Source organism: Artibeus jamaicensis, unplaced genomic scaffold (assembly GCF_021234435.1).
Source record: "Artibeus jamaicensis isolate MK-2021 breed Jamaican fruit bat unplaced genomic scaffold, CSHL_Jam_final contig_465, whole genome shotgun sequence".
Lineage (NCBI taxonomy): Eukaryota > Metazoa > Chordata > Mammalia > Chiroptera > Phyllostomidae > Artibeus > Artibeus jamaicensis.
In genome coordinates, this window is record NW_026521843.1 from 30,401,058 (window position 1) to 30,427,683 (window position 26,626).

At 35.0% G+C, this 26,626-nt stretch overlaps 1 protein-coding gene across 7 annotated transcripts in view; it reads left to right on the forward strand.

Annotated features, from left to right (window-relative positions):
- The window catches only part of FOXN2 (forkhead box N2), a 58,157-nt gene extending 43,236 nt beyond the window's left edge, over window positions 1-14,921 (forward strand). For all 7 annotated transcript variants that reach the window (XM_037161218.2, XM_037161219.2, XM_053666909.1 and 4 more), the window contains 3 exons: window positions 1,850-1,914; window positions 9,319-9,387; window positions 10,402-14,921. In XM_037161218.2, coding sequence (XP_037017113.1) covers window positions 1,850-1,914; window positions 9,319-9,387; window positions 10,402-10,925 — 658 coding nt within the window. In that variant the 3' untranslated portion in view covers window positions 10,926-14,921. The remainder of the gene's footprint in view (window positions 1-1,849; window positions 1,915-9,318; window positions 9,388-10,401) is intronic.
- Window positions 14,922-26,626: the final 11,705 nt, after the last annotated feature.

Below are 26,626 nucleotides of genomic sequence, written 5' to 3' on the forward strand. Positions count from 1 at the left end.
GTGACTCCTATTGGTCTCACACCTTTCCCATTTTAAGTCACATCTGAAAATGCACAACCTCCTTAAATCTGATATTGTTTTCTTATTAAAAAGCCTTCAGAATCTTTTTGAATTATGTACTGTATTTTTCGGACCATAAGACATACCTGGGTTTTAGAGGAGGAAAATTTTTGAAGCAAAAAATGTGATAAAATATTTAATAACATAAATTACATACTATTTCACCAATGTAAATGTAAACAACTCAGCGGCAGCATTAACAGCCATTATTTGTCCCAAATTTGGAGGGGGAAGGGTGGAATGATTTTTATAGTCTGAAAAATACGATATATTCATTTGAGTTTAAAATGTCAGATTCTGTCAAGATACTTTTAAGTGTTGTCTATAACAGTTAATTTGATTTTTGAAAAATATTTAAACCTTTGTAATAAAATAATAAGTAGAAATTTTCAAATAAACACAAAAGTAGAGAGAAGGTTATAATGAAGTCCCAGCTGCAACAATTACCACCATTTCATATATTGGTTAGTTTCAGTAGTATTTGATAACTTTTAGAGGTAGCTGAAATACAGTAAAAAATTAGTATGTCTAATTTGCTGTACCTTGTTTAACATATTGTAGATAAAAGGATCATTGTAACAAGAACTGAGTGGTTTATTCTTATGAAATATGGAAAAGAAATTATCAGTTATATCTTCATTGTTTAGGAATAGATATCTATTAGTTAATGTTGATGCTTATGTTCCACTTAAAAAACAATAATAATTTAGAATCTAATAGTAAGTTCTATGATGGTCACTTATGTATTCTATTTAGCTATTCTATTTTTTAAAATTAAAGATTAAATGGGAAAATTGGTGCTATTTTTTGTATATCATCAAAACCACACTTTATTGTGCCTTTCATATGTTGCATTTTCTTGTTTATACTTGTTAACTTTATCATGTTTAAAGGTAGATAAAGATGATTTTATGACTTAAAATTAAGGAGATTAATAAGTAGATTAAACAATGACAGCATAAAGCTAATCTTTGACCTTAAGACATTGTCTTAATATTTTTAGAAACATTTTTATCTTTTTCATTGTTTGGCAGAATGACAGTTTCACTTCACATGCCTTTGTGTAGCCCATTTTGTATCATAATTGGTAATTTTGAGAAAGAGAGTAAGATACAATGTATATAAAACTGTGAATAGAAAATAGATTTTTAATTTAGTTGGAAAAACAGATTTTTTAATGCTATCACAAGCTAAAAAAAAAACAGAAGTAGTTTGTCCCTGGAATGTTTTAATTTTTGGAATTAAAAAGAAATTGCTGGTCTCTTTTCATGAATATAGAAAGCTTAGTGTGATAATGACATTTACTAATAAAATCAGGGACTTAACTGTTTTGCATCATTACCATACAGTACTCCTTAAACATTTGTTTTGATAAACACTTTTATTTCTGTGGTAACACCAACAGCGATATTATGTCAAACTTCAGCATTGCAACACCAAGTAGTAACTATAATGTATTGCTTATTGTTCCAAACATTTTAAATGCATAATCCTTATTTAATTAGCAGAGTAACCTTGTGTGGGAGGTTTAGTTATTCCTCTTTTACAGATGAAGAAGCTAAGAGATTAATTATTTAGCCTAAGAACATCCAAATAGCTGTGATTTAATCTTGAATCTTATGTTCTTTCTGCTGTGGCATACTCTTCCTAAACTGAGTAGTATTAACAAAGAAAAAAAGGTAAAAACAGTTTGTGGGGGGGGCACACATTAGTTGTGTTTGTGACTAAGTTCTATAAAAAGTGAGATTAAGGTTTTTGTAAGTACATTTGTCTTCTCTATTTTTTTCAGTGGCTCTTTATCACCTCACTACTTAAGCTCTGTACTCAAGCAGAACCAGGTGCAAACCCTCAAAGGTATGTGTAAGATCATTAAAAACTCAGGTTAAAAATTAGGATTAAAGTTTTTTTTCTAATTGTAAAACAACTATTGTTTATTGAAATTTTTTAAAATAAACATACTTATAAATGAGAAATTAAAACTTCCCTTTATTCTACTGTTAACATTTTGGTAGAATTGTTTTGGTTCTTTTTATGCTTTATATGCGAGTAGGTGATTTTTGCATGCATGCATAGACATGCCCACAAACCTATCTTTTCTCCAATTACTATACTATACATACTGTTGTACAATCCAATTTTTTTGTTTCCTTTTTTGTGTATTTTCCCTTCAAAATAGGAAAATATTTCTCAGTAATATCATCAGTAGAGCATCACATATCTTTGCAAGTACATCTGTGGCTAGAACAGAAGGTTGGCAATCGATGGCTCATGGACCATATCTGGTCTGTCACCTGTTTTTGTATGGCCTATAAATTGGGCATGGTTTTACACTTGTAAATAGTTGAAAAAATAAAAATAATATTTGGAGGCTTGTAAAAATTTCCTGCAACAGAAAAAGAAAATTTGCTGCAACAGGAGAGTTAAGTAGTTACACCAGAGACCTCTGTAGTGTATCCTTGGTTTTGCCTCTTGGCCCACAAAGCCTAACATATTTACTTAATGACCCTTTACAGAAGCAGTTTGCCAACTCCTGGATTAAATATGGTTCAGGAAATTCTTTTATAGGTTATTTAAGTGTAAAGAACTTTAAGAAGGCAATATAAGTTAACTTTTAGAATTTTGTAAACTTTTTTTGAATGTATATCAGAATTTTGAATTAGTGGGTTATTTCCTCTACTTATAACCGATACTATAGATTGGTGATGTATTAATATAAAGTTTTCTAGCATTGTTGCTTTTGGAGCCTAGAAAAATTTTTACAATTTTTATAAATTATTTTAAGTTGATTTAAGAGAGGAAGGGAGAAAAAGAAATATTGATTTGTTGTTCCACTTACCTTATTTATGCATTCATTGGTTGATTCTTACATGGGCCCTGATCAGGGATCAAACCCGCAACCTTGGCATATCGGGACAACGCTCTAACCAACTGAGCTATCCGGCCAGGGCAGACTATGATTTTTAAAAATAGAAATTCTCAGACCAAAAGTCTTCCCATGTATCAGAAACATATTGGCTCTTTAGAATTACAATAAAGCTGAGTATAGGAAGCAATGTAATGATGGTCTGTAAAAATAAGGGAGGGAGAGAATATGAAAAATCTTAAGAGAACTTTGCAAAAAAACAGTGGATATGGAGTCCACTTCAGATATGTTCTGGGTTCATGTAAGGTAAGTGTCCATTTTTCTATCACTTCATGGACAAATGTGGTTTCTCTTTACATTTATGTATTGTTGAAACTTCCTTTATTGTTTTATTACCTCATTAATACATGACCCATAGTCTTTTAAGCTGAGTTTATATATACACTTTAAGAAGATTTTATTTTTGAATTACAGAGTTTATTTAGAATCTTGTCTTGCTCTTGTTTCATTTCATCTAAGTTCTGCTTCTTCTTTTTGGAGAGCAGATACTTTCACAAGTTTCTCCTGCTAGTTTTCAGCCACTGTTTTTATAACAAGAGTGTAGGTACTTCTCTTTAATGATTTCTGTATGTTATGCATGATCTCCCCCATGCTACTAGCACCTTATTTCCCTTCATTTCTATACAGTTAAGTCTTAAGTCTATTCCCATATAATAATTAACTTGGTGGGGAAGGTGTTTGGTATTCTGGGGTAAAACAAATGCAGATCTGTCCTGGAATAGAATATAAAGTTCTCATAGGTTTTAAGAGAAAAACATAAAATTTACAAAAGTGTAAAAAAATGTATGTTTAAATCAGGTTACTTTAGGGCATTTCATAGACTTTTGAGGAAATTTGCTTTTTCTCCTCTCTTAATATGATTTCTAGGGAAAAGTTTAAAAAAGAGAACACTAAATGATTAAACAGTTATTTATTCTACCAGTAATTGTTGAGTTCCTACATAGTGCCAGGCATTTTAGTGTAGTGGTTTGTTTTGCATATGCACAGATGAAAGACCCAGGTTCTGGTCTCAGAAAATACTGAGTGTATTTGAAAAAGGTTGGCTAGAATTATGTAGAGGACACTGGGGGAAAAGGAAGTGAATGCCAAATTATGCTTAGAGATAAGTTAGGAAAGGCATCGTAGGAGAGGAAGGAGTTTTGGTTGAGCTGGAGTCAAAAGTGGGAGCATTCTTAACCTTGTTAAGATTTGGCTAACCTGTGGAGCTGTGGGTTGATGAGTGTGCTGAAGCCTAGGAGTATAGAGGAAGACTGGTAGCCTTGGTCTGGTGGCTATAGATGTTATCATTTAGTATGAACAAGACCAACGAAGAAGTTAACCAAATCCAGGAGAACTTAGTTAACGTGATTTTCAACTTTTTCCAATGATTATAACATCACTTAGCATGGAGTTGCTTACTATGATGCTTTGCATGCATTATCTCATTTAATCCTCACAACTCTTTGAGGTCCTGGTACTATGTTCCAAATAAGGAAACTGAAGTTGTGAGAAATTAAGCAACTTTCTCAAGGTGACACAACTAGTAAATAGAGAAGAAGGAACTCTGGTTTTGGAGCCTGCACTCCTACCTGATATGAGACATTAGAGCCTTTAAAGAATGAGGTGACATTATCAATTTTGTAAAGATTACTTAGGTGTCATCGTTGGGCTTGATGTTAGATTCTAATATTAGATTCATTTATCACTTCATGGAAACATCTTTCTTATCATTTTACTAGAGTGACCTTTAGACACATATGAGAGTAACAGAAGTTAGGCTTAGGAACTTCAGAAACCAGTATCAGCCAAAACAGGCGCAGCAGTTATGTACTAGTATCTATGTTACAATATTGTGTAACAGGTAGCAAGAGACACAGGAATCTCATACTAAGATAGTAAAAGAAAACCTTTTTTTGTCAATCTTTGGTTTGCTGTGCATTTGTGGTAAATTCATCCGTCTAAAAATATTTATGGAGCACACTTGTGTGCTTGGCACTCTTTTAAGCTACCAAGGCTTTGTCAGTGAAGGCTATGGTCGGGTAGCTCAGTTGGTAGAGCATTGTCCTGATACCAAGGTTGCAGGTTCAATCTCTGGTCAGGGCACATAAAAGATTCAACCAATACATTTTTTAAAAAAGGACACATCAGTGAACAACAAAGCAGGTAAAAATGGAACTCACATACTAGTTAGTAGATTTCAGTATTTATACATAAGCACTATAATATACTACAAGCAAATATAAAATTTAGATAGTGATAATATTAGAGGCTAAGTGCAAATCTGAATTCATATTTAAGGTTGCAAATGAGCATAATTTGTATCTTCATTGAAGTGAAAGTAAACCCCATGGTCCAGGCAGCTTGAAGTATTAGTAATTTATTGAAATTGCTCTCCTAAAAAATCACAGGAGACAGCTTCTCCATTTGGATGCTCTGTAAATGTGTATGTTAATTTTGATAGAGGCAGTAAATCCTCTTAGTTATTGCTGAGCTTATACCTATTTAAATTCTGCCTCTGAGGTTCTTATATCACGCTCTAAACAAATGGACTGAGAATGAGATAACAGAACCTTCTAAGTAGCCTCAGAGAAAGTACATACAAATAACTTTATAAAACAAAGTTTTTGTTCTTCATGAACTGGGTATGTTAAATAATATAGCTAATAGCATGTATTTTTAAAACAGAGTCACCTTTAAAATAGTGTTAAGTACTTATTAATGAAAAAATAACATTATGAGGTATTTTCATGGTAACAATAAACAAGTAAGTCCTCATTTTATTTTTAATACTAAGACAGATTGGTTGGTATAAATAAAAATTATTGTGAAGCCTGCCAGAGTTTTTGTTGTTCAAAGAAGCTCAAGGTTGTATCTTAGACAAATCATTGAAAATCAGGTATTTTTTTAAAAGATTTTATTTATTTATTTTTAGACAGAGAGGAAGGGAGGGAGAGAAACATTAATGTGTGGTTGCCTCTCTTGTACCCACTACGGGGACCCAGCCCACAACCCAGGCATGTGCCCTAGACTGGGAATTGAACCAGCAACACTTCAGTTCACAGGCCGGCACTCAGTCTACTGAGCCACACCAACCAGGGCGATAATCAAGTTTTCTTGATTACCAAGTGTTATGAGTCATTTCTCTAATGCATATTTTAACATTGAAGTTAAACTTATCAGCGTTAGAGTTAATTGACAAGGCATTGTGGGAAGCAGACTTGCAAATGTTCTAAACCAAGCAAATCAGATGTAGATAAAATCCTTTTGCAAAGTCTTGGTTTCATAAAGTTAATTCTATGGGAGAGTCAAATTAATGAGGCTATAATAACTTCTACAAGAAATAAATGTGTTTAAGGAACACATTTATCATTCTTTTGGTACAGAAATAGTACCTAATTTTGTTATCACTTTAAATATTTGACAACTGAGAAAAGAAATGGTGTTAGTGCAGCTTACTTATATTGCCAGGATAAGCCTGTTACCTGTTGTCTTTAGTTTTAGGTATACCATTCAGAAATATAACTCCTTGAATTGTAATGGAAGTTTACTATAGGAAGTCAAATTAGAGATATACTGAATTTGAGTAAGATTTTATTTGTTTCATTTATAAGATTATACATTTTCTCTAATTGTTTCCTCACTATAGTGAAGGTCTGTAGTATTGGATTTGCTCCCTCACCACCACCTCCTTTATATATATATAACTGGAAATAGGAAAACCTTTTTTATTAAAAGAAAAATTATTTCATGGAGCAGCAAAATATCTGTTAGTGCTTTTGCATAATGCCATGGAAGTTGTGCCCTGAACTGGCTAAGGAATGAGTAGGGTCTGAAATCCAACCCACACTCCAGTCCTCAAGCTGTGCGCCTTGATGCAGGAAAGCACCCACCTGGAGAGAGAGTTGCCTCTTTTCCAGTTCACACGGAGATACAATATGGGCTCCTGGCTGTACTTTTTTATCTTCAAAGATGTGTTAGAATACTGAACTCTATCAAGTTGTAGTCGGGTCTCATTTTAGAAGATAGGAATAAGAAAGGTCTTTGTTTTGCAAGCCTCCTGGCTATGACATGTGTGAATCATTGATTAATTTTTTTTACTTGCTGTTCTTTCTGAAGTGCTTTTCCATCCAATATTCACATGGCTTCATTCTCTGACCTTTCTGAGGTCTTTGCTCAACTATTACCCTCTCCTCTTCCCTAACCTCTGTATTAAAAATTGCAGCCACTTTTCTCAGTATGAGCCTCCCCTTGGAGGAGAGAATAATTTTTCTTCCTAGTGCTTATCACTCACTCTCTGGCATACTGTGTTTTAATTATTTCTTTGTGTTTTGAGATTAGGGTTTTTCCTGTTTTGTTTTCTGCTGTATTCCCACAGCCTTGAGTCACTCAAGGAGTGACTGTCAGCCTGTCAGGCTCCTAACAGGACACTCAATTTATTGAATAAATAACAGAATAAATGATTTCTAGTATATTCTGTAATTTTCTGAAGAATTTCCTACTCCAATTATGGGTCCTTACTCACCATTAAGGGATGATGATGGAGTACAAATTGAAGGCCTGGGTTCTAGAAGTAGTCTACTGAGGTTCAGGTCCTACAGCTGTCATTCCTAGAGACTCCTGCATCTGTTTTCTAATCTTTAAGATGGAAACACTAATAGTATCCATATCATAAAGTTTTGAGGATTAAATGAGTTAATAATACTTAACACATGCCAAGACCATTGAAAGTACTCAGTGTTAGTAATTTGGTGATACTCAGCTTATGTAAGGAAAGGGAGGCAAAGATATAATATGCTTACTCTTTACACCTTTATTAGGGACCTATTGTTGTTCCAGACATTATGAAAAACAGCAGATAAGATACAGTTCCCACCCTGAAGAAGCTGACATCTCATTGGAAAGACATTCACATAGAGACTCTGTTTCATGAGGTCAAGGGAAAAGAACTCTCATATTATGTGCTCCCTCATAGCAACCGTCTTATGATTTACTTAAGCTTGTTTATTAAAGTCAATAACAAATATTTCCTGCCTGTTTAGAATTTACAGTCACATTGGGGGAAAAACAAATTAGTATTTTAATGACTCTATTATTTAAAGTAACTTTATAATTAGATATTACAAGTAAAATGAAAAGCTTTGGGATAATAAAATTTTTTTCTAGCTTTGAGATAGAAATGGGAGTTTTCATATCTGAGTCTTATTTTAAGTGTATCCTTTATAATCTAAAATTTTTAATTATTTTCTAACTTTTCCTTCACATTTTAGCTTATACCATTTCACTTAAAGTTTTTTTTATTGATTGATTTTGGAGGGAGAGAAAGAGAAACATTGTACCACTTACCACTTACTCTCATGCGTTCACTGGTTGATTCTTGTATGTGTCCTGACCCAGGATCAGACGTGCAACCTTGGCATATGTGGACAATGCTCTAACCAACAGGGCTACCTGGCCAGGGCTACCATTTCACTTTTATTCAACCGCAATTATTCAGACTAATAGATCACTAAGGTAGAGAGGAACTTCAGTATAAAAATAAACATGAGAGCCAAATGACCTTATCTGGAGTAGAACATGTTGATTTTACCATCTTTTAAAGCCCATTTTTCTTACGGGACATTCATAATTATGTTTGACCTTGGAGTATTATATATCTATAGTACTTATAGACATATATAATTATGACTAAAAACATTAGTACTAATATTTTGTGCCAGCAATAATTATTCATTTAGCTTTTGTAGATTCACATGATCTAGACTGATCAATTATGTATGTTTTTATTTCTTGTAACTAGCCTGTACGAGTAATAATGCAGTACTTTATGACTGCACATATTCATAGGTAAGGGTATTTTTTAAATATTAGGTAAAAATGTTAAAAAGTTATAATACATTTTTAGGTAACTTAGTCTATCTAAAGGCAAATCTCATTAAAATGCAGTTCATGTTTTCATTTTCATTGTAAATAATTAAAGAAGAGAACTTTTATCATCTCTCATACTTCTCAATCCTCCTTTATATGATACTGTTCACAAAACTGTTCATAATTTTAAATGAACAAAAGCAAGTGGCAAAATATGTGCCTCATTTTGTTTGTTTAATTTTTATTGAATTTATAGGGGTGATATTGGTTAATAAAATTATATAGGTTTCAGGTTTGCAACTCTAATACATCATCTATATCTTTTATTGTGTGTTTACCACCTGAAGTCAAGTTTCCTTCCATCACCATTCTTTTTTTTTTTTTTTTTAAGTAGGAGAATATGCACCAAAACCTTAACAGTGGTTACCTTTGGGTGCATGCAAACACTTACGATTAAAAACATTAACATTGTCACTCTTCTCCTTTTTCAGAATCTGATATTGATGCTGCCACAGCAATGATGCTTTTAAATACGTCCATAGAGCAAGGAATTTTAGAATGTAAGTAATCAGGCTTTTCTTCGTAAAATACATTTTTGAGTGCCTTTTCAAATGTAATTCAGAGTGCAAGATATTTAAGTGTTATGGCAAAAATATTCTTTGCAGCTAAATTGTGTTTATATCTGAATAACTTAATTTCTCTTTTACTGTATTTCCATTAATTTAGTGAGCATTTGAGAGATTGAGAGGTTATTGCTAAGATATATCATGTTACATTGAACAAGAAATTAAGAAATAAATAGCATTTTTAGAAATTCAGCTTGAAAATTTTAAAGGATTCTACAAGTAAGAAATAAGAAACCAGTTCAAAAAACTAGCAAAATATATGAATAGGTGAATCTCAGGAAGAAATTTATGTGGACAACATACATTTGAAAAAATTTGTAACTTCTTTAGAAATCAAGGAAATGCAGTATGAAACAATATTGAGATACTTTTTTTGTCCATGAGATTATGAAAGATTTAAATGATTTATAATATTAAGTGTTACGTATGGGAACTGGGTGTTGTCATAAACTGTAGGATATAAATTGGTCCAACCATATTGGAGGGCAATTTGGAAATACCAACTGTAAGTTGAAATGTGTATATCCCTTTTACTTAATTCATTTCTAGGTTTTTTTTTTTCTGGAAAAGTATTTTCATATGCGTGAGAAAAGGCATCTAAAAGGATTTTCATTACAGTATTATTTGTAGTAGTGAAAAATTGGGAACCTACAAATATCAACAAGGAAACAGCAAACCATTGTAGTGATAATTCAATGCAGTGATAACATACATATTTGGGCATTCTGTGCGAGCAGTTCAAATCATCATATTTTCCTTGGGAAAGTCAAGATATATCATTAAGTGGTTTAAAAATGTTTCAGATCAATACCTACAGGATGATATGGTTGCGTAAACAAAACATTACTAATCTGTAGCACTTGCTATTCAGGAATTATATAGTTGTTTTAAATGGCCTGTTTTTGCAATCAAATGCATTTGACCTATTGGAAGTTTTATTTTCCACAGGTGAGAAGCCTCTTTCTCTTAAAACAGCAATGCAAAAGAAAAGGAGTTATGGTAATGCATTTAATCATTCCAGTGCTGTGCGATTACAAGAAAGTAATTCTTTAGCCACCAGCATTGATCCAAAAGAAGATCACAATTACAGTGCAAATAGCATTGCAACACAGCGTTGTGCATCCAGGTCTAGCGTGTCCTCCCTGTCTTCTGTGGATGAGGTATATGAATTTATCCCAAAGAGTAGTCATGTGGGAAGTGATGGCAGTGAAGGATTTCACAGTGAAGAAGATACAGACGTTGATTACGAAGATGATCCTCTTGGAGACAGTGGCTATGCATCACAGGCTTGTGCAGAGGCCTCTGCAAAGGGGCAGCCAGGCAAAAAGATGCGAAAACAGTCATGTCAAGAAATTGATGAGGAGCTCAAAGAGGCAGCTGGATCTCTGCTCCACCTTGCTGGAATTCGTACATGTCTGGGTTCCCTAATAAGTACTGCCAAGGCACAAAATCAAAAGCAGCGGAAAAAATAGAAATACCTATTAGTGTGAAATTATTTTGAAGTGTGGCAATACTCTTCTACTTAGTTCTTTACAAGGGAATCAAAGCCATATGGACTTATTTTTGTTTTAGAGTGGGGAAGGGATGCCAATTACTTGTTTATTTTAAAACATTTTTGTTTGTGTTTTAACTTTTATTAAATAATTGCTATTAGGATCATGCCCAACCATAAATATGATGTGAAGTCCTAAAAGCATCATTTTCGTGATGTGTCTTTAAGATTTTGAAATTTTTAAATAAGAAAACCCACAGCTTCTGTCTTAAACTTGTAGGAGAAATCTTTTATTCTGCTGATATGTCATAATGTATTAATTGGAAACTCCTTTTCCTCAATTTGTAATTAACTGCTGATCCAGTTAAAAATTTTGCTTATGTCTTTCTCATATACTCCTCTCTGACATATTCAATCCAGTAGGATAAGATTTGAGTTTTTTCTTTCGTCTTAATTTTTTTGTTGTTGAAGCATAACAAAGGTGAATGTAAATTGGAAAAGACCTTAGATGTCTAGAAAATTCTTTTTGGTTACACAGGCAGAGAGTACAGCAAAGATTTATAAGATTTTTAAAAGGCAGTTTTGTGGTGTAATGTCATCTAAGAGCACTCCAATTCCTATTACAATATTATCTTTGAAAATTTTTTATTTGCTAGATACTCCATAGCATTTACTGGAGCCTTCTATTCTTTCCCATGGTGCTTTGCAACCAATGTTTAAATATTAGCCCCTAGCTGTCATTCGTTCAATGAAAATTACCCAATGAGAGGATATAGCTATAGAGTTGTCATGAAGTTAACACCCATTTTAACACACTTTTGCAATAAGAGAATCTTTTCATTTACCAGTTAATCTTTTCATTTGCCAGTTAAATGTACTACATTCTGAGAAACTTACAGTAGGAATGGAGTGTAATCTAATACAAATATTTTGAATAATATTACTTATGTCATAAATACAGGAAGGAATGTCATCATTTAGGAAAAAAACCTTCTGTCCAAGCTTTTTATAAATTAAATTTGTATATACTCAATTAAATTACAATGGATTTAACAAGACTATAGAGACAAAGCACCTGCATGGATCTCAAAATGTATATAAAATTAAATCTCAAAAAATACACCCTTTTGAGGAGGCAGTGTAATATCTATTATGTGCCATTAATCCATGCTAAAATATCTTATATTACATTTCCAAATGTGCATTGACTAAGGCATTTTAAGTACTTGAAAAAAGTCTGTTTGTATGAAACATTTTTTTCATATCATTTTCATATTTAGAAGGTATAAGGGATACTAATAAAACTGAACTTATTCATTATATATATTTTTTATAATGGCAGAAGCAACTTTCCAACATCCTATTTCATAGGCAATGACCTTGTTTTCATTTTCTGATGATTTCATTTATATAAGGTCCGGCAGAAGTAACGCCTGCTAGAGTGTGGTCGGTAGGGTGTAAAAACTTATAGTTTTAATTTGAACATTTCACCTAAAATGTCATATGGTGTGCTTGAGTGTGACATTGTTATGTTACAGAATTACATGCTTATGATTTTGTAATAAAAGGGTGTTATTTGTGCCAGACCCTGTACATAAATACATGTACACACACAGGTTTATGATTCTGATTTGTTACTTTCAGCTATTTTTATGAGTACAAAGCATTTTCTTGGATTTTTTTGAGACAAATATTTTAACTTCTAAGTTTTATTAGAGCAAAACTGTCAAATGAGAAGCATAATGAAAATGTCTTTTTTAATTGGCAAGACTTTTAAGTCAGGGAGAACAATGGTAATATAATCTGTTCTGTTTCTATGTTAATTGTAATTGAACCTGGTTAGCCACATTAATAGAATCAGTGCTGTTGGAAGTTGGTAGTTTTTCAATCTTCTATTGAAAAATAGTCTATAAGCATGCAGGATGAGGTATTTGGTCTTTTCTTCACATATGTCATGTCTACAACAGAAAGTTGGCATCTTTTAGTTAGTAAATATAACACCAAAAATTGCTTTACCACAGTATAAAATAGTACACAGATTATAAAATCATTTTAGTAATATTTTAAAACTATTTACCATGGCCTTGTGAATAGACCTTAGTAACAGTGTTTCAATGATCTGGGTCCAGTTTATTTTGTTTGACTGAAATTCTGCACCAAAAATGTTCTCTCTAGTTCCTTTCTATTAGATATTTATTCTTTGTAAGTGAAGGAAAATGATCTAAAACAAGAATGGGGGGGTCGTTCCAAGTTTTAATAGGAATCTTCAAAATTATTTTCTCTTAATAACTCTTTAAACTGGATTTTCTTTTTCTCTTCATGTACTCTTCCCACAAATTTAAAAGTTGAAGTTTATCACTAGCAAGGGCAATAAACACTTTTGCACTAAAAGCTAACAGGAAGAAGTTACACAATATTTTACACTTAATTCTTGTACAGAATTTAGTGCCTAACTTTCCATTTACTGACTTACCAACACAGTTATTTTTCAGGGGGAAGAGCCTTTTTAATTATGGTCCCCCATTATTACTTCCGTAGACATTATGATCTCATTTCTCAGGTATATTGAGATAAAAATATGGCTAATAACCACTCAGTTAAGGAAAGTCATTCGAAGTCCTATGGACTGGAAATTGTATTTCCAATAATATATCTATCATCAACAAATTTTATTGTAATAAAACAACAATCCTGGAGAACTTACATATTTTCCAACAGATTTTAAAACTGTGATTTAAGCTAACTTATAATTTGCCTTACATCAATATAATTTATCACAGCCAATTTCAGTTTATAAATAGAAGATCCCTAGGAAGAGTTTTGCCTCAACACAATCTTTATCTTTCACATCCCAAATAGAATCAGTGTTTCTTGACTACTATATATTTTTGAAATTTATTTGTGCAATATATTACTAAATTAATATTTTATTTTCAAATTCAGATGAAGAAAACATTACTTGTATTCATGGAAAAGCTAATTATTGGTGGGTCACCTCCTTTTTTTCCACCTTCAAGCCTTTCCTGTTCTCCTTATAGCCAGCATGACTTTTCTTAACTTAGGTTTCCGTGTACATAGTAAAGTTAGAATATATATATATTTTTTTCTTTGCTACTTTCTGAGACATTAGGTAAAGGGTTCCTACTAGATGGCCAGTTACACATATGTTAGCAGGAATTCAAAGCTAGAGAAAATGTTAAAGAGGGAATGTGTATGTCTTGGTAGACCAGGAAGCCTTTCCCAGCAATTTAGGCAACATACGTGAATACTTCACAAATCTGTAGACGATTGTCTTAAATATTACAGTGATTTAACAACTTCTTATGTGAAGACCATAACATTTAAATAAGAAACTCGAGGCTTTCTGGTTTACGTATATTTTATACTTTTTATTTGAAATGTGTAAGCTTTGATTAAATGAAATTTACTTCAGTTTGTTAATGATGTAGTCAGAAAATATTTATTGAAAAACAGAGTATTTTAATGTTATACCTGCCATTTTTTCTTAAAGCACATTTTTTTTGCATCTAACTGCCAGTGCCATTGTCAACACTTGTTTTTAAAGTGTTGTACGTTGTTATTAAAACTAAGTGCTTAATTTTAAAGTATTATGTTGCCATCATATAGTGTATAAAAAATGTATAACTGCCAATTCATTGTAACTATTATTTATTTTTAATGAAGGTGTAAGAATGCTATTTGAGTCAATAAATTTGGATTATACTGTTTCCTTATCCTCTTTTCTAATGCAGCATAAAAACTGCCCCGAGTTTGAGTTTTTTAACTACCAGTAGGTGAGCAGTTTGAGTGGATCACTTCTCAGTTGCCAGTCTTTGCTGATATTAAAAACAACTTAACAAAAGTTTAGTTTTTGTATGTAATCTCTGATTATTAAGATGTTTATAAAGTTTATTTTTACCAAAGAGATGCAATTCATTATGATAAGGTATTACAGAATAAACCTTGTTTTATAACATTTTTGTGTTTTCTCTGTTCTTTGGGGTGGGTAGTGTAGAGGCAGGTGACTCAGTCCTGTACACACACACACTTTCCATTTTAGTGTTGCAAAGTTAGAATTACATACAGATAAAAAATAAAGTTTCGATTTCAAGATACTTTTTAAAGTTTGCTTTCTTAAGTATTGTTCTCCCTGGTTTTTACATGTCATCTTAATCATTGAAAGCTAAAGTAGTGTCAATGAAGTGATTTTCTTCCTAAAGTTGAACTTTTCTATTTCACATACATATATGTGAGATTTTTGAAACACAACTAGGAAGAATGAAATAGAATATGAAATTATTAAAATTATTTTTAAATGCCAGTAACACAATATGTTTAAATATTAAGGCATCCATTGTAAAATGGAATAATCTACAACCAACATCTTGATTTTGCTTTCCCCGTCATTTCCCTTTGAAGTTCTGCATAGGGAACCCATAGGCACCCATTGCCCATTGTTGTCTGTTTAAAATAAGTCAAGTGAGACCGGCATCTTCATTTTAAAACTACCGTCACTCTAAGACCTCCTTCCAAGGCATCCCTTTGAAATACAAAGTCATTTAAAAATCATTGCCACTTGGTGGGTGGTGAACACATAAAACAATATACAGATGATGTATTATAGGATTGTGCACTTGAGTCTCCCATATAATCTGATTAACCAATGTCACTCCAATAAAGTCAATAAGATTTTTTTTAATTATAGCCATTTGGGGAGTCATGTATTTCATACAAGAGTTTTATTCTCTCTATTCTAATCACCATTTTCTAGGGCATACTAATTCTGAGGGGGAAAGATACACCATTTTTTAGAAAAATTATTAAAATATGGGCTAAAAACTATTCTCAAGAATTTCAGGATATTCTACTTTGATAATTTTTAAAACTAAATAAAACTAGCAAAAATGCAAAATCTTAGATGTAAAAGTGTTAAATCTTTTTTTGTAAAAGTTGAAAATCTAAGAATGAAAACAATTGCTAATCTTAAAAATAACAGCATTAATATGCTTCATGAATTTTTAAGTATAGGAATGTTTAGAAGCTGTCAACTGAAAGTTTAAATAGCCTTGTGCTACATAGAGAATATAACTCTTGTATTTAAGGATAGTTTGTGTTCCAAAAGTTGTTTACAAATACATTGTTGAAAAGATAGCTTTGTCATTGAACTTCAAGGCAAGTTATAAAGTCTGTTTATCTCATAATGTAGTAAATACCATCCCTTCTGAATTGAAAGTGATTCTTACACAAAACTTTTCCTCAGCATTGAGATTTCGGCTTAAGTTTATACTTATAAATCATGCTTGTAGGGAAATTTTATTAAAATAGGAAACTAAGAGTTGAAAAGTGAGATTGTAGAAAACATTAACTTAGGTGAGATTTAAGAACAAGCAAAATTACTGTCTACTGGTTGAGAATTCTAAAGAGCGACTGCAAACAGAGCTCTGCAAAGTAGCTACACTCATAATCTTGTATGTCAGGACAGGAATTGAGAAAAAGTTCTACATTCTGTTTAACTGAGCATCTTTTCAACTCAAGCATTGGGCTTTTAAGTTTTAGACATGTGATATGCACCAAGAAGCAAAAATAGACAATTCCTCTTTTAAAAATGTAAATATTGCCATGAAAGAAAAGATAGGGAGTAATCAAAACATTAACACTGAATCTAGGTTTTTAGGAAAGGCTACCCTGAGGAATGATGAAAGCTGAGATCTTAAACAGGTTAACTTGGGAATGAAAGTGTTGGCAGCAAAACGGCACCAGGTGTTAGACCTCGGTCCAGCAACCTCAGTACTTGAGTTCTGGCTAAGAAAGAATTCACAGCCAAGACTCAAACGAGAAGAGAAAGTTTAATTAGAAAATTGCAGGTAGAAGAAGTGAACCATAGAAGAAATGGACTGAGGAAATGAGTTACAAAGGCAAAAGAAGGGCCCTTGGAGCTTAGGGGAGAGAGAGATACACATCTTGGGAGACAAAAGGGAGGGGAGGTGGGGATGCTTGAGAAAGCACGTGCAGGGTCCCTGTCTTGAGGGCTTTTATCTGGAGGTCTCAGGGGGAGGATCTCAACTGAATATCAGTTTTCCAGGTATGCCCCTTCAGGGTCCTGGTTTCCACTGGTTGGTTGGTGCCAGGGCTGGGGGTCCTGCCATCAGCCATGGCATTGCTTGCCTGATTCTGGCGTTTCTCTGAGCCTGCAGCCGAAACAGCTAAGGCCTCAGATGTCATCTCCAGGGGTTAAGGCTCAAGGGGGTGATGAAGCAAGGGCTTGTAGTTTTGCCCATTGTTAGGCACCCAGGGCTCTCCTCCCTGGGGACCCTCTGTACCTGGCCCATCATTCCTACTCTGCTCATACCTCTCTAATTACCTGCTACAAAAGTACAGCAAATTGTTTTGGGTGGGGAGTAACAGCATGCACTGAGTTCCCTATGATAGGGGAGAACATGAGATTTTTCAATGAACTAAAAAGCTAGTGGGGCTACAAAGCAAAGACCTGGAGCCAGATTTTGCAACGCTGTGTGGTTCATAGATTGGGGCTTTTAACCACCTAGGTGAGGCACTGAAGGTAGACACAGTTTAAAAGATTACCCTGACACTTTGGCTTGTAACCATAATAAAGTGACAGGACCACACTTAAGCTCCTCTGTAAACTAGAAAACTGGACAAAACACTATATGAAGCACCATTTTTTGACAAGATTAAAGAAAGTGATATACCTTTAGACAAATTAATTAATGGGAAAAAAAGAGGACAGGAATTAGCTAAATCAAAAATGAGAAGTCCTAAGGACAGATACTATGGATATTAAAAGGGTAATAAATGAGTATTATTAAGAATGTTATGCCAATAAATCCAACGAACAGCTTAGAAAGATGAACAGCAAAAGACATAAATTACTAAACCTAAATCAAGAAGCAGAAATCTGAATAATCTTGTACTTATTTTAGTTGAAATAATAACTATTAGTAATTAAAAGTCCTCCAACAAGATGCAACCCCAAAAGCACAACCCACAAAAGAGAAAAAATAGTAAGTTACAGTTTACTAAAATTAAAAAAAAAAACTCTGTGAAAGTTACTGTTAAGGGATGAGAAAACAAGCCACAGTCTGGGAACAAATATTTGCAAAACACCTACAAAAAGAAAAATCCTAGCATCAAAAATATACCCAAAAAAAAAACCCCTTCAAATGTAACAATAAGAAAACAACACAAATTCTTAAATTATTCATTTACCTTTAGAGGGGAAGGGAAGGAGAAGGAGAGAAACATCAATGTTCCCCCCCCGACAAATTCTTAAATGGGCAAAAATATCTGAACAGACATCAAAAATAAACACAGCAAATAAGGATTATGCATAGATGCCCAGCATTACATATTATTAGAGAAATGCCAATTTAAAGAACAATGATATACCATTATATATCTACTAAAAAGCCAAAATCCCAAACACTGACAACATGAAATGCTAGCAAGAATGTGAAGCAATAGGAATTCTCATTCATTGCTGGTGGGAATGGAAAATGGTACAGCCTCTTTAGAAGACAAGTTGGCAGTTTCTTACAAAACTAAACATTCTCGTAGTGTGTGATCCACCAATTTTGCTCTCTGGTATTTTACCCAAATAAGTTGAATACTGAATCCCGCGCAAACACCTGTGCACAGTTGTTATGGAAGCTTTATGCATAACTGCCAAAAACTCGAAAGCAACTAACATGTCTTTCAGTATGTGAATGGATAAAAAGCTATTACATCCATGCAGTGGAATATTATTCAGCCATAAAAAGACACATCTACTCACATTTCTCCATGGGAGATATACACATGGACGACAAGTATATGAAAAGATGTTGAACATCACCAATTATTTGGTAAATGCAAATGAAAACCACAGTGAAATACCTACCACCTGACATAAGGATGCGAAAAAAATGGGAACACTTGTACACTGATGGTAGAAATGTAAAACTGTGCAGCTGCTCTGCAAAGGATCCTAAAGAAATTAAAAATAAAATAACCATAGGATCCAGCAACTATACTTCAGGGTATATACCCAAAAGAATTGAAAGCAGTGTCATAAAGATATTTGTAAATCCATGTTCACTGCAGCCTTATTCACGATAGCATAAAAGGAAATAATTTGTGTCCATTGACAGAAAAGTAGATAAACAAAATGTGGTATTATACATAAGAAATATAATTCAGTCTTAAAAAGGAAAGATATTTTGATAGCCTACAACACAGATGAACCTTGAGGATATTATGTTAAGTGAAATGGACCAGCCACGAGAAGAAAAATACTGAATGACTCCATTATATGAGGCACCTGGAGTAGTCTAACTGATGGAAGGTGGAAGGGAGCCTGCCAGAGGCTGGGGGAAGGGGAGATGGGGAGTTGTTTAATCAACATGAAGCTAGAGTTTTTGCAAGATGAAAAAGAGTTCTGGAGATTGGTTGCACAGCAATGTGGATGTACTTAACACAACAGCACTGTAAGCTTAAAAATGGTTAAATGGGCAAATTTCTTGTTAATGTATTTCACCACATTTAGAAAGAAGGAAGGAAGGAGGATGGGGGAGAAAGAAAGAGAGAGAGAAAGAAACTGTCTAGCCACACAAATACGGAAGAAACTGAAATGCATATTGCTAAGTGAAAGAAGCCCATGAACTAGCTACATACTCTGATTTCCAACTATATGACATTCTTGGAAAAGCAAATTTAGGGAGACAGTCCAAAGATCAATGGTGACCAGGAATTTCGGGGAGGGAGGGACGGATGAATTGATAGATAGAGCACAGGAATTTTTAAGGCACTGAACTACTCTGTATGGATACCTCCATGAACACTGGAGCACAAATACCTGTTTAAATCCCTGCTTTCAATGATTTTGGTTGCATACCTTAAAGCAGAATTGTCGCATGATATGGTAATTCTATGTTTAATTTGTTTTGAGGAGCCTCCCCTACTGCTTTCCCCTTTTATGTTCCCATCGGCAATACATAAATGTTCATTTCTCCATATCCTCCCCAACAATTTTCTTTCCTTTTTGTTTATAATAGTTATCCTACTGGGGCTGAAGTAGGGTGTCCCGTAGTTTCTATGTCTTGCAAACAGAGGCACTGCCAGTCTTTCCTTACAGACTGTATATAGTTTCAAAGTGTCCGCCGTATAGTGAACAAGCCAGAGAAGACAGAGATGGCGTCTCCCTCCAGAGCAGAGGACCGGTTTGATGTCCAGGGCAATAAAGGGAATGGCTGCCTCTAGGGCAATGGTCAGACATATCTGCTTGCAACCTCATCATATTATTGTTTACTGTACTGAACCTCATACTAGGTAAAGTCAGAGTAAATACAAAACTGAATCTTGATCAAATTACAACACTACCGATCCTGGAACAACACAATTGACTGCTACCAAGCACAGGCTTTAAGAACCCAGCTGTTTGGCATCTTCCCAAAGGAGCAAGAACCAGGTCAGCAACAGGGCTTTTCCTTCACATCTATCAAGACTTTATTTAAAGAACCCCCACCTGCTTTCTGCTTTCACCTGCACACGAGTCCGAGTTCTTAAAGGAAATTCTCTGTGAAATCAGTTTTTCCTGGGTGTGTTTGATGATAATTCTGAGAATGAGCGATTCCTTGAAACTTCATTATGTGTAAGTACTATCTTTCCTTTCTTACAGAGGAACTTTTTCCCAGGAAATGTAGGGTCAGCTTTAATTCACTTAAAGAATAATGTTGGTTATTCAAGTGAAAAATTACAATATCCAAATACTTGCCATCAGCTCTTGGGAGAGGCAGTGGTGCACTCACACATTTCAGCTGACGCACCATAGGTTCTTCTATCAGTGGAGGTAAAAGTGGGGCCATATATAATTTATTAGTACTCTCTCTCTAATTGCTTTCCAGTAGAATTGCAGAAAGGAATTCTCACTCCTGTTTCCCAGGAGGGGTTGCCTTTGTTACAGCTCAACTATAAGCTTTATATGGAGTTGCAGCTTTCAAAATAGAGCATTAATTGGAAGCAATTATCCAATTATACCAGCTGTGACTATGCTGTATAATGAATATTTACCAAGAAAAGAACACATTTAACAGATGATTTAATATAGCAGCCTGGCATAATGAATCTGCAACCGACACTTCGAACGCATAGCTAGTTCTCACTGGCTACCGTATTGAAAGGTGCACCGGATGCTCCAGTCAGTGCGAAAAGTAAAATAAAGACTATCACGGTTGATTTTCAAAGCAGTGTCAACATATGTGATGTAAATTTCAAAAGTAACCAAAAAGTTTATGCTCATTTATTATCTAAAATGAGTGAGATTTCTCCAACTGCTTGATTTTTAAAGTAGATGTGCCTTCAAGTTTAATTGAATTTTTTAAAAAATTTTTTGAAGCCTTCAGTACCCTGAAGTCTTATTATAAGACTGTTCTTGAAACGGATGCTTTGGAGCCACTTTAGGTACTGCTCAAATAAGCACCAAGAAGAACCTGCCTTGTGTGAAATTCCACTCTGCAACCAATGGTGTGATAATGAGCTGTGGGTAGTCATTTACTGCCAGTAATCTATTCAGCTCAGGAGTGCTGACCAAGTGCTTGAGGGGCAACAGGCTCTGGCTGGGCTAGCATTGATTATATGGATGTGAAGATAGTCCATACTCTGTGAAGGAATATTTTTTGGTGGGCAAAAATTCACTACTGACACTTGCAAAATTGGCTTTGTGAGAAATGCTTCATCTATTTGTTAGCTTTATGTTAAAGAAACAAAGCAAAGGAACCCAAACACGTTGCTACCAACTCTTGAGTCATCTTATTGGTGTTGTCTTGACAAAGAGATGCCCTTCCTCTATGTGCTATGATGTCACCTTTGTCCAATCATAACCTTTCTTATGAGAGTGGGGGATAACTCTCTGGAGACAAGGTGAGTGACAGCAGCAAGCAACGCAGCAGTCACTAGGCAACAGGATCCAGCCTTCAGTGGAAGAGGATTTTCAAACATTTAACCCTCACGCTGTCAGGGCTGCTCCTCATTACTGTGGCAGTAATCTCTGGACAAAAGAACTGAGGTGAACAACATAGCTTTTTTCCCCTAAGGCTATGTTTCGAGAGACAATAGGTTTAGGGTTATTCTGTTTAGGGTTAAGGACATTACTTGGTTTGAAAAGATTGGTAAAGTTACTATCCTGTCTGTACATCTGAAACTAATATAAAATGATATTGAGTGTAAAGTTGAATTGAAAAAAATTTTAAAAAGAAAATATTGGCAAATGGAGAACATTTTAAAACCTCTCTTTCACATGAGTCACAGAACAAGCGACACGATGCTCTCCTCTGTGTGTTTAGAACTGTTAGTTGCCCCCCAGAAGCCGGTCGGTCACGCAGGTTTGTAGTCTGTGCCTGGGACAGGCAGGCTGCTGGGGGCGGGTTGGTGGTGAGAGGAGCTGAAGTCAGCCAGTCCTCCGTGGGCCGAGACACGCACTCCTGCTGGTAGTCTTTGGAAAGGTATCCTTATCATCGAATTTGTTGCCCTGATCAGATGCCATTTTGTAATTTGCTGGAGGAGATGTTTTTTCTAATTTGCACAAACTTGCTGTATGAGCTCTGGGTGGGGGGACCCTGTGAATGCGGCTTATTTTTCCAACTATCCAGAAAGTTCTACAATATTATGTCTCCTCTTTTTCACTTGACCATGCTAGAGAATTTAGCACAGGGCTTGACAGACCCAGGTGAGACTGGTGGTATAATTTCCAAACCGGATTTATAGAATCATCTCATTCAAATTGTTTAGGTTTGTTTCCAGAAAAACAAAAAGTGTTTTTGTTTTTCTAGAACTTCTCTCACGAAAAGATGATAGAGTAAGGGTAAAAATACTGCAAGGTCACAGAGTCCAATGGGTTCAATCACTATGTGAGCTTCTAAAATAAACAGTGTGTGTATTTTTTAGACAAGTTCGGTTGCCTAACCGAACTTTCTCCACGTGACTATTTTTTTGTGGCAATGGAGGCCACACACCCCTGGCCTCTTCCAGGGGCTAATGTCCAAGCAACAATCAGAACTCAACATGGGCTGTTTCCTCTCTAAGCCCAAAACTCTAGCAAGGCACCCAGCTTGCACGGTCCCTTAGCACCTGGAGATGGCGCTGTCACACTGGGACATTTTATCTGTTTCCTGGTCCACACACCCCTTGTTTGTGTGTAACTACTGTAAATTGGATAGATGTACACAATGAATCTGAATCTGATGTCCTTGTACATCAGTAGAATGTTGAGATTACTTATGAAAAACTGTCTAAATAAAACGTTTCACTCTTGTATAGCCAAAACCAAGTATAGGAAAAATAACTGGCATGATGTCTAATTTCTGTGATGTCTATAACTTATCAGAGTCCTTTGGAGGAGGGGTGGAAGAGAATTTTTCCAGATTTCTACATGTAGAAATATGGATAAATGTGCTATGCATTTAAAGTTCATTAATTTAAGTATTTTAATATGGTCCCCAATGTTAAAAATAAGCAGAAAAAGAAAACCAGTCTTGAGAGTTTTGTGTCTCAGGGATTGGTGCAGTACTTAGCTCAATAAATATTTGTTGAGAGAATAAAAGGGTAAAATAAAAGAATAGACACAAAAAATGCATTAAAATCTTCGAAGCTTTTGTTACATGGGAGATTTGCCTAGAATTTAGTACTGAAGAGGTAGCTAGCAACAGCCATGTGAACCAGTGAACAGAAGCGGGCGGGTTGAAGCCCTGAGAGCAACTGTAAGCAGCAAATAGATACGTAAAACAGCAGTCATTGTTTTAAACCATTCCCAAAGGGAGCCTAGACAGCCACAATGTCATGGCGAGGTGGGATACCATCTAAAGGGCATTACCAGGTGGATTGAATCCACACTATCCCCCTGTTTCATTAATTTAGCTATGGCCAACTGACCTTTCCTAGAAATGAAAACTATAAGGAAAGTAGGAAAATCAATGCATAAAACAAAAATGCAGTGTACCAAAACTTAGGGGATGCAGCTAAAGCAGTGCTAAGAGGGAAATTTATAGCTAAATGCCTATATTAGAAAAGCAGAAAAGTCTCAGATTAATAATCTAAACTTTCACCTTAACAAAAACTAGAAAGGGAAGAGCAAACTAAACCCAAAGAGAGCAGAAGAAAGGAAATAATGAAGATAAAAGTGGAAATAAATAAAATGACTATCAACAGAGAAATGTAATGAAATCAAAAGTGGGTTCTTTGAAAAGATCAAGAAAATAGACAAACTTTTCCTTGACTGACCAAGAAAAAGAAAAGAAGACACAAATGACGGAAATCAGGAAGGAAATAGGGCTGTTTCTACCAACCTTGCAGAATTAAAAGAATTTTAAAGAACTACTGCAACAACAGTACGCTGACAAATTAGATTAATTCGATGAAATGGGCGTATTTCTAGAAAGACAAATAATTGAAACTGACTCAAGGAGAAGAGACAGCAAATAGATGTGTGTGCAAACATTCTTTCTTAAAGAATATTTTCCTTCTTAAAAAAGACTTCATTTTTTAAAGAAGTTTTAGGTTCACAGAAAATTGAGAGGAAGGGACCGAGATTGCTTATATTCCCCCTGTCCTCGCGCATGCATAGGCCGCCCCACTACCAACATCCCTTCCACAAACAACAGGAGCACCAGATGCGGTGCATTTGTTACAAACAGATGAACCCACGCTGAAATGCAGATGCACCATCATCACCCGAAGTCCAAAGCTGACCTTAGGGTTCACTCGTGGTTTTGTAAATTCTTTGGGTTTGGACAAATTAATAATGACATCTATCCATCATTATAGTATCACACAAAATATTTTTATTCCCTTCCAGACTCTCTGTTCTTTGCCTATTAATCCCTTCCCCCCACACCAATGCTTGGTGACCACTGAGCTTTCGACTCTCTCTATAGTTTGGCTTTCTCCAGAATGCAGTGTAGTTGGAATCATAGGTCTGTAGCTTTTTCAGATTGGCTTCTTTCTCTCAGTATAGGTAGTTAAGTTTTCTTCCTGTTTTTTTTTTTTTTTTTTTTTTTTATGGCTCATTTCTTTTTGGTGCTGAACAACAGCCCATTGTCTGGAAGTTCTGCAATGTACTTATTCATTCACCTACATCTCCGCTGCTACCAAATTTTGGCAATTATGAATAAAGCTGCTATAAACATCCATATGCAGGTATCTGTATGGACATAAATTTTCAACTCATTTGGGTGACTACCAAGGAGCTCAATTGCTGAATCATATGGGAAGAGTATGTTTAGTTTTGTAAGACACCACCGAACTGTCTTGCACAGTGGTTGTACCATTTTGCCTTCTCACTGAAAATATATGAGGATTCCTATTTCTCCACATCCTCTCCAGCATTTGGTGTTGTCACTTTTCCAGGTTTTGGCCATTTTAATAGGTGTGTAGTGGTATCTTGTTTTAATTTGCATTTCCCTGATGCTATATGATGTGGAGCACTTTTTTATATACTTATTTGTTGTCTGTATATCATCTTGGTTGGAGTGCCTCTTAAGGTCTTTGGACAATTTTTTAAAATTGAATTGCTTTTATTCTTATTACTGAGTTTTAAGAGCTCTTTGTGTATTTTTGATAACAACCCTTTATCAGATTGTCTTTTGCAAATGTTTTCTCCCGGACTGTGCTTATCTTCTCATTCTCCTGACGTTGTCTCTCACGGAGCAGAAGGTTTTCATTTTGATGCAGCCCAGCTTATAAATTATTTCTTCCACGGATCATGCCTTTGGTGTTGTATCTAAAAAGTCATCACCATACCCACAGGCCATCTAGATTTTCTCCTGTGTAATCTTCTAAGAGTTTCACAGTTTTCCATTTTCCGTTTAGGTCTGCAATCCGTTTTGAGTTAATTTTTGTAAAGGGTGTAAGGTCTGAGTCTAGATTCTTTCTTTTTTTGGCATGTGGAAAAACATTTTCCTTTTAAGAGTTATTTTTTCTTTTAATATATGTGCAATACAGGTATAGAAGTAAAGTACAGATAAACCAAAAATAGGAAAATAACTCCATGGCCTGACAATAATATAACATTTTGAAGTGAAACTTTCAAGTACGTGCACATGTGTATGTAACATGTAACAGGATGTTAAAATGGGATTTTTTTCTGCTTCCTTTTGGCCGATGCCCTAAAGGCTGATAACGGTACAGGTGCCCAAGGGTCCTACATCCAAACATCCAAACTGAGGTGCTATGTTTCCTATGCATCCTACAGAGGGTAGATTGAGAGATTATGAAACAGATTCTGCCAGCATGAAGCAATCACCCCTCCAACCCATGAAAGTGAGAGTTCAAGAGTAGTGAGAAAAGTTTCTTAGAGAGCCTATTGGCAGACTGGGTCCTACCCAGCTCCCAGGAGACGAGGAGGGGTACATCTTTTCACCCCAAGCCAAGTGACAGGGCCTTCTAGAGACCCACTCAGAAAGCACGCACCCCCTGGAGTTTGGGGACTGCTATCTCTTCAGCCAGAGAAGCCTACACGTGAGAGATGGAGGCAGGACTGCCAGCGAGGAGAAAGAGGACTGCAGGCAAAGGTGTGTGAGCTTCACCAGTGGCCATGGGGATGTGAGGAGGGAGTTGGTCTGGGTCGTTTTTAAAGGGAACCACACGGGAGGACTCCTGAGTGGGAGAGCAAAGGGCCCAGGAGAGGATTAGTGT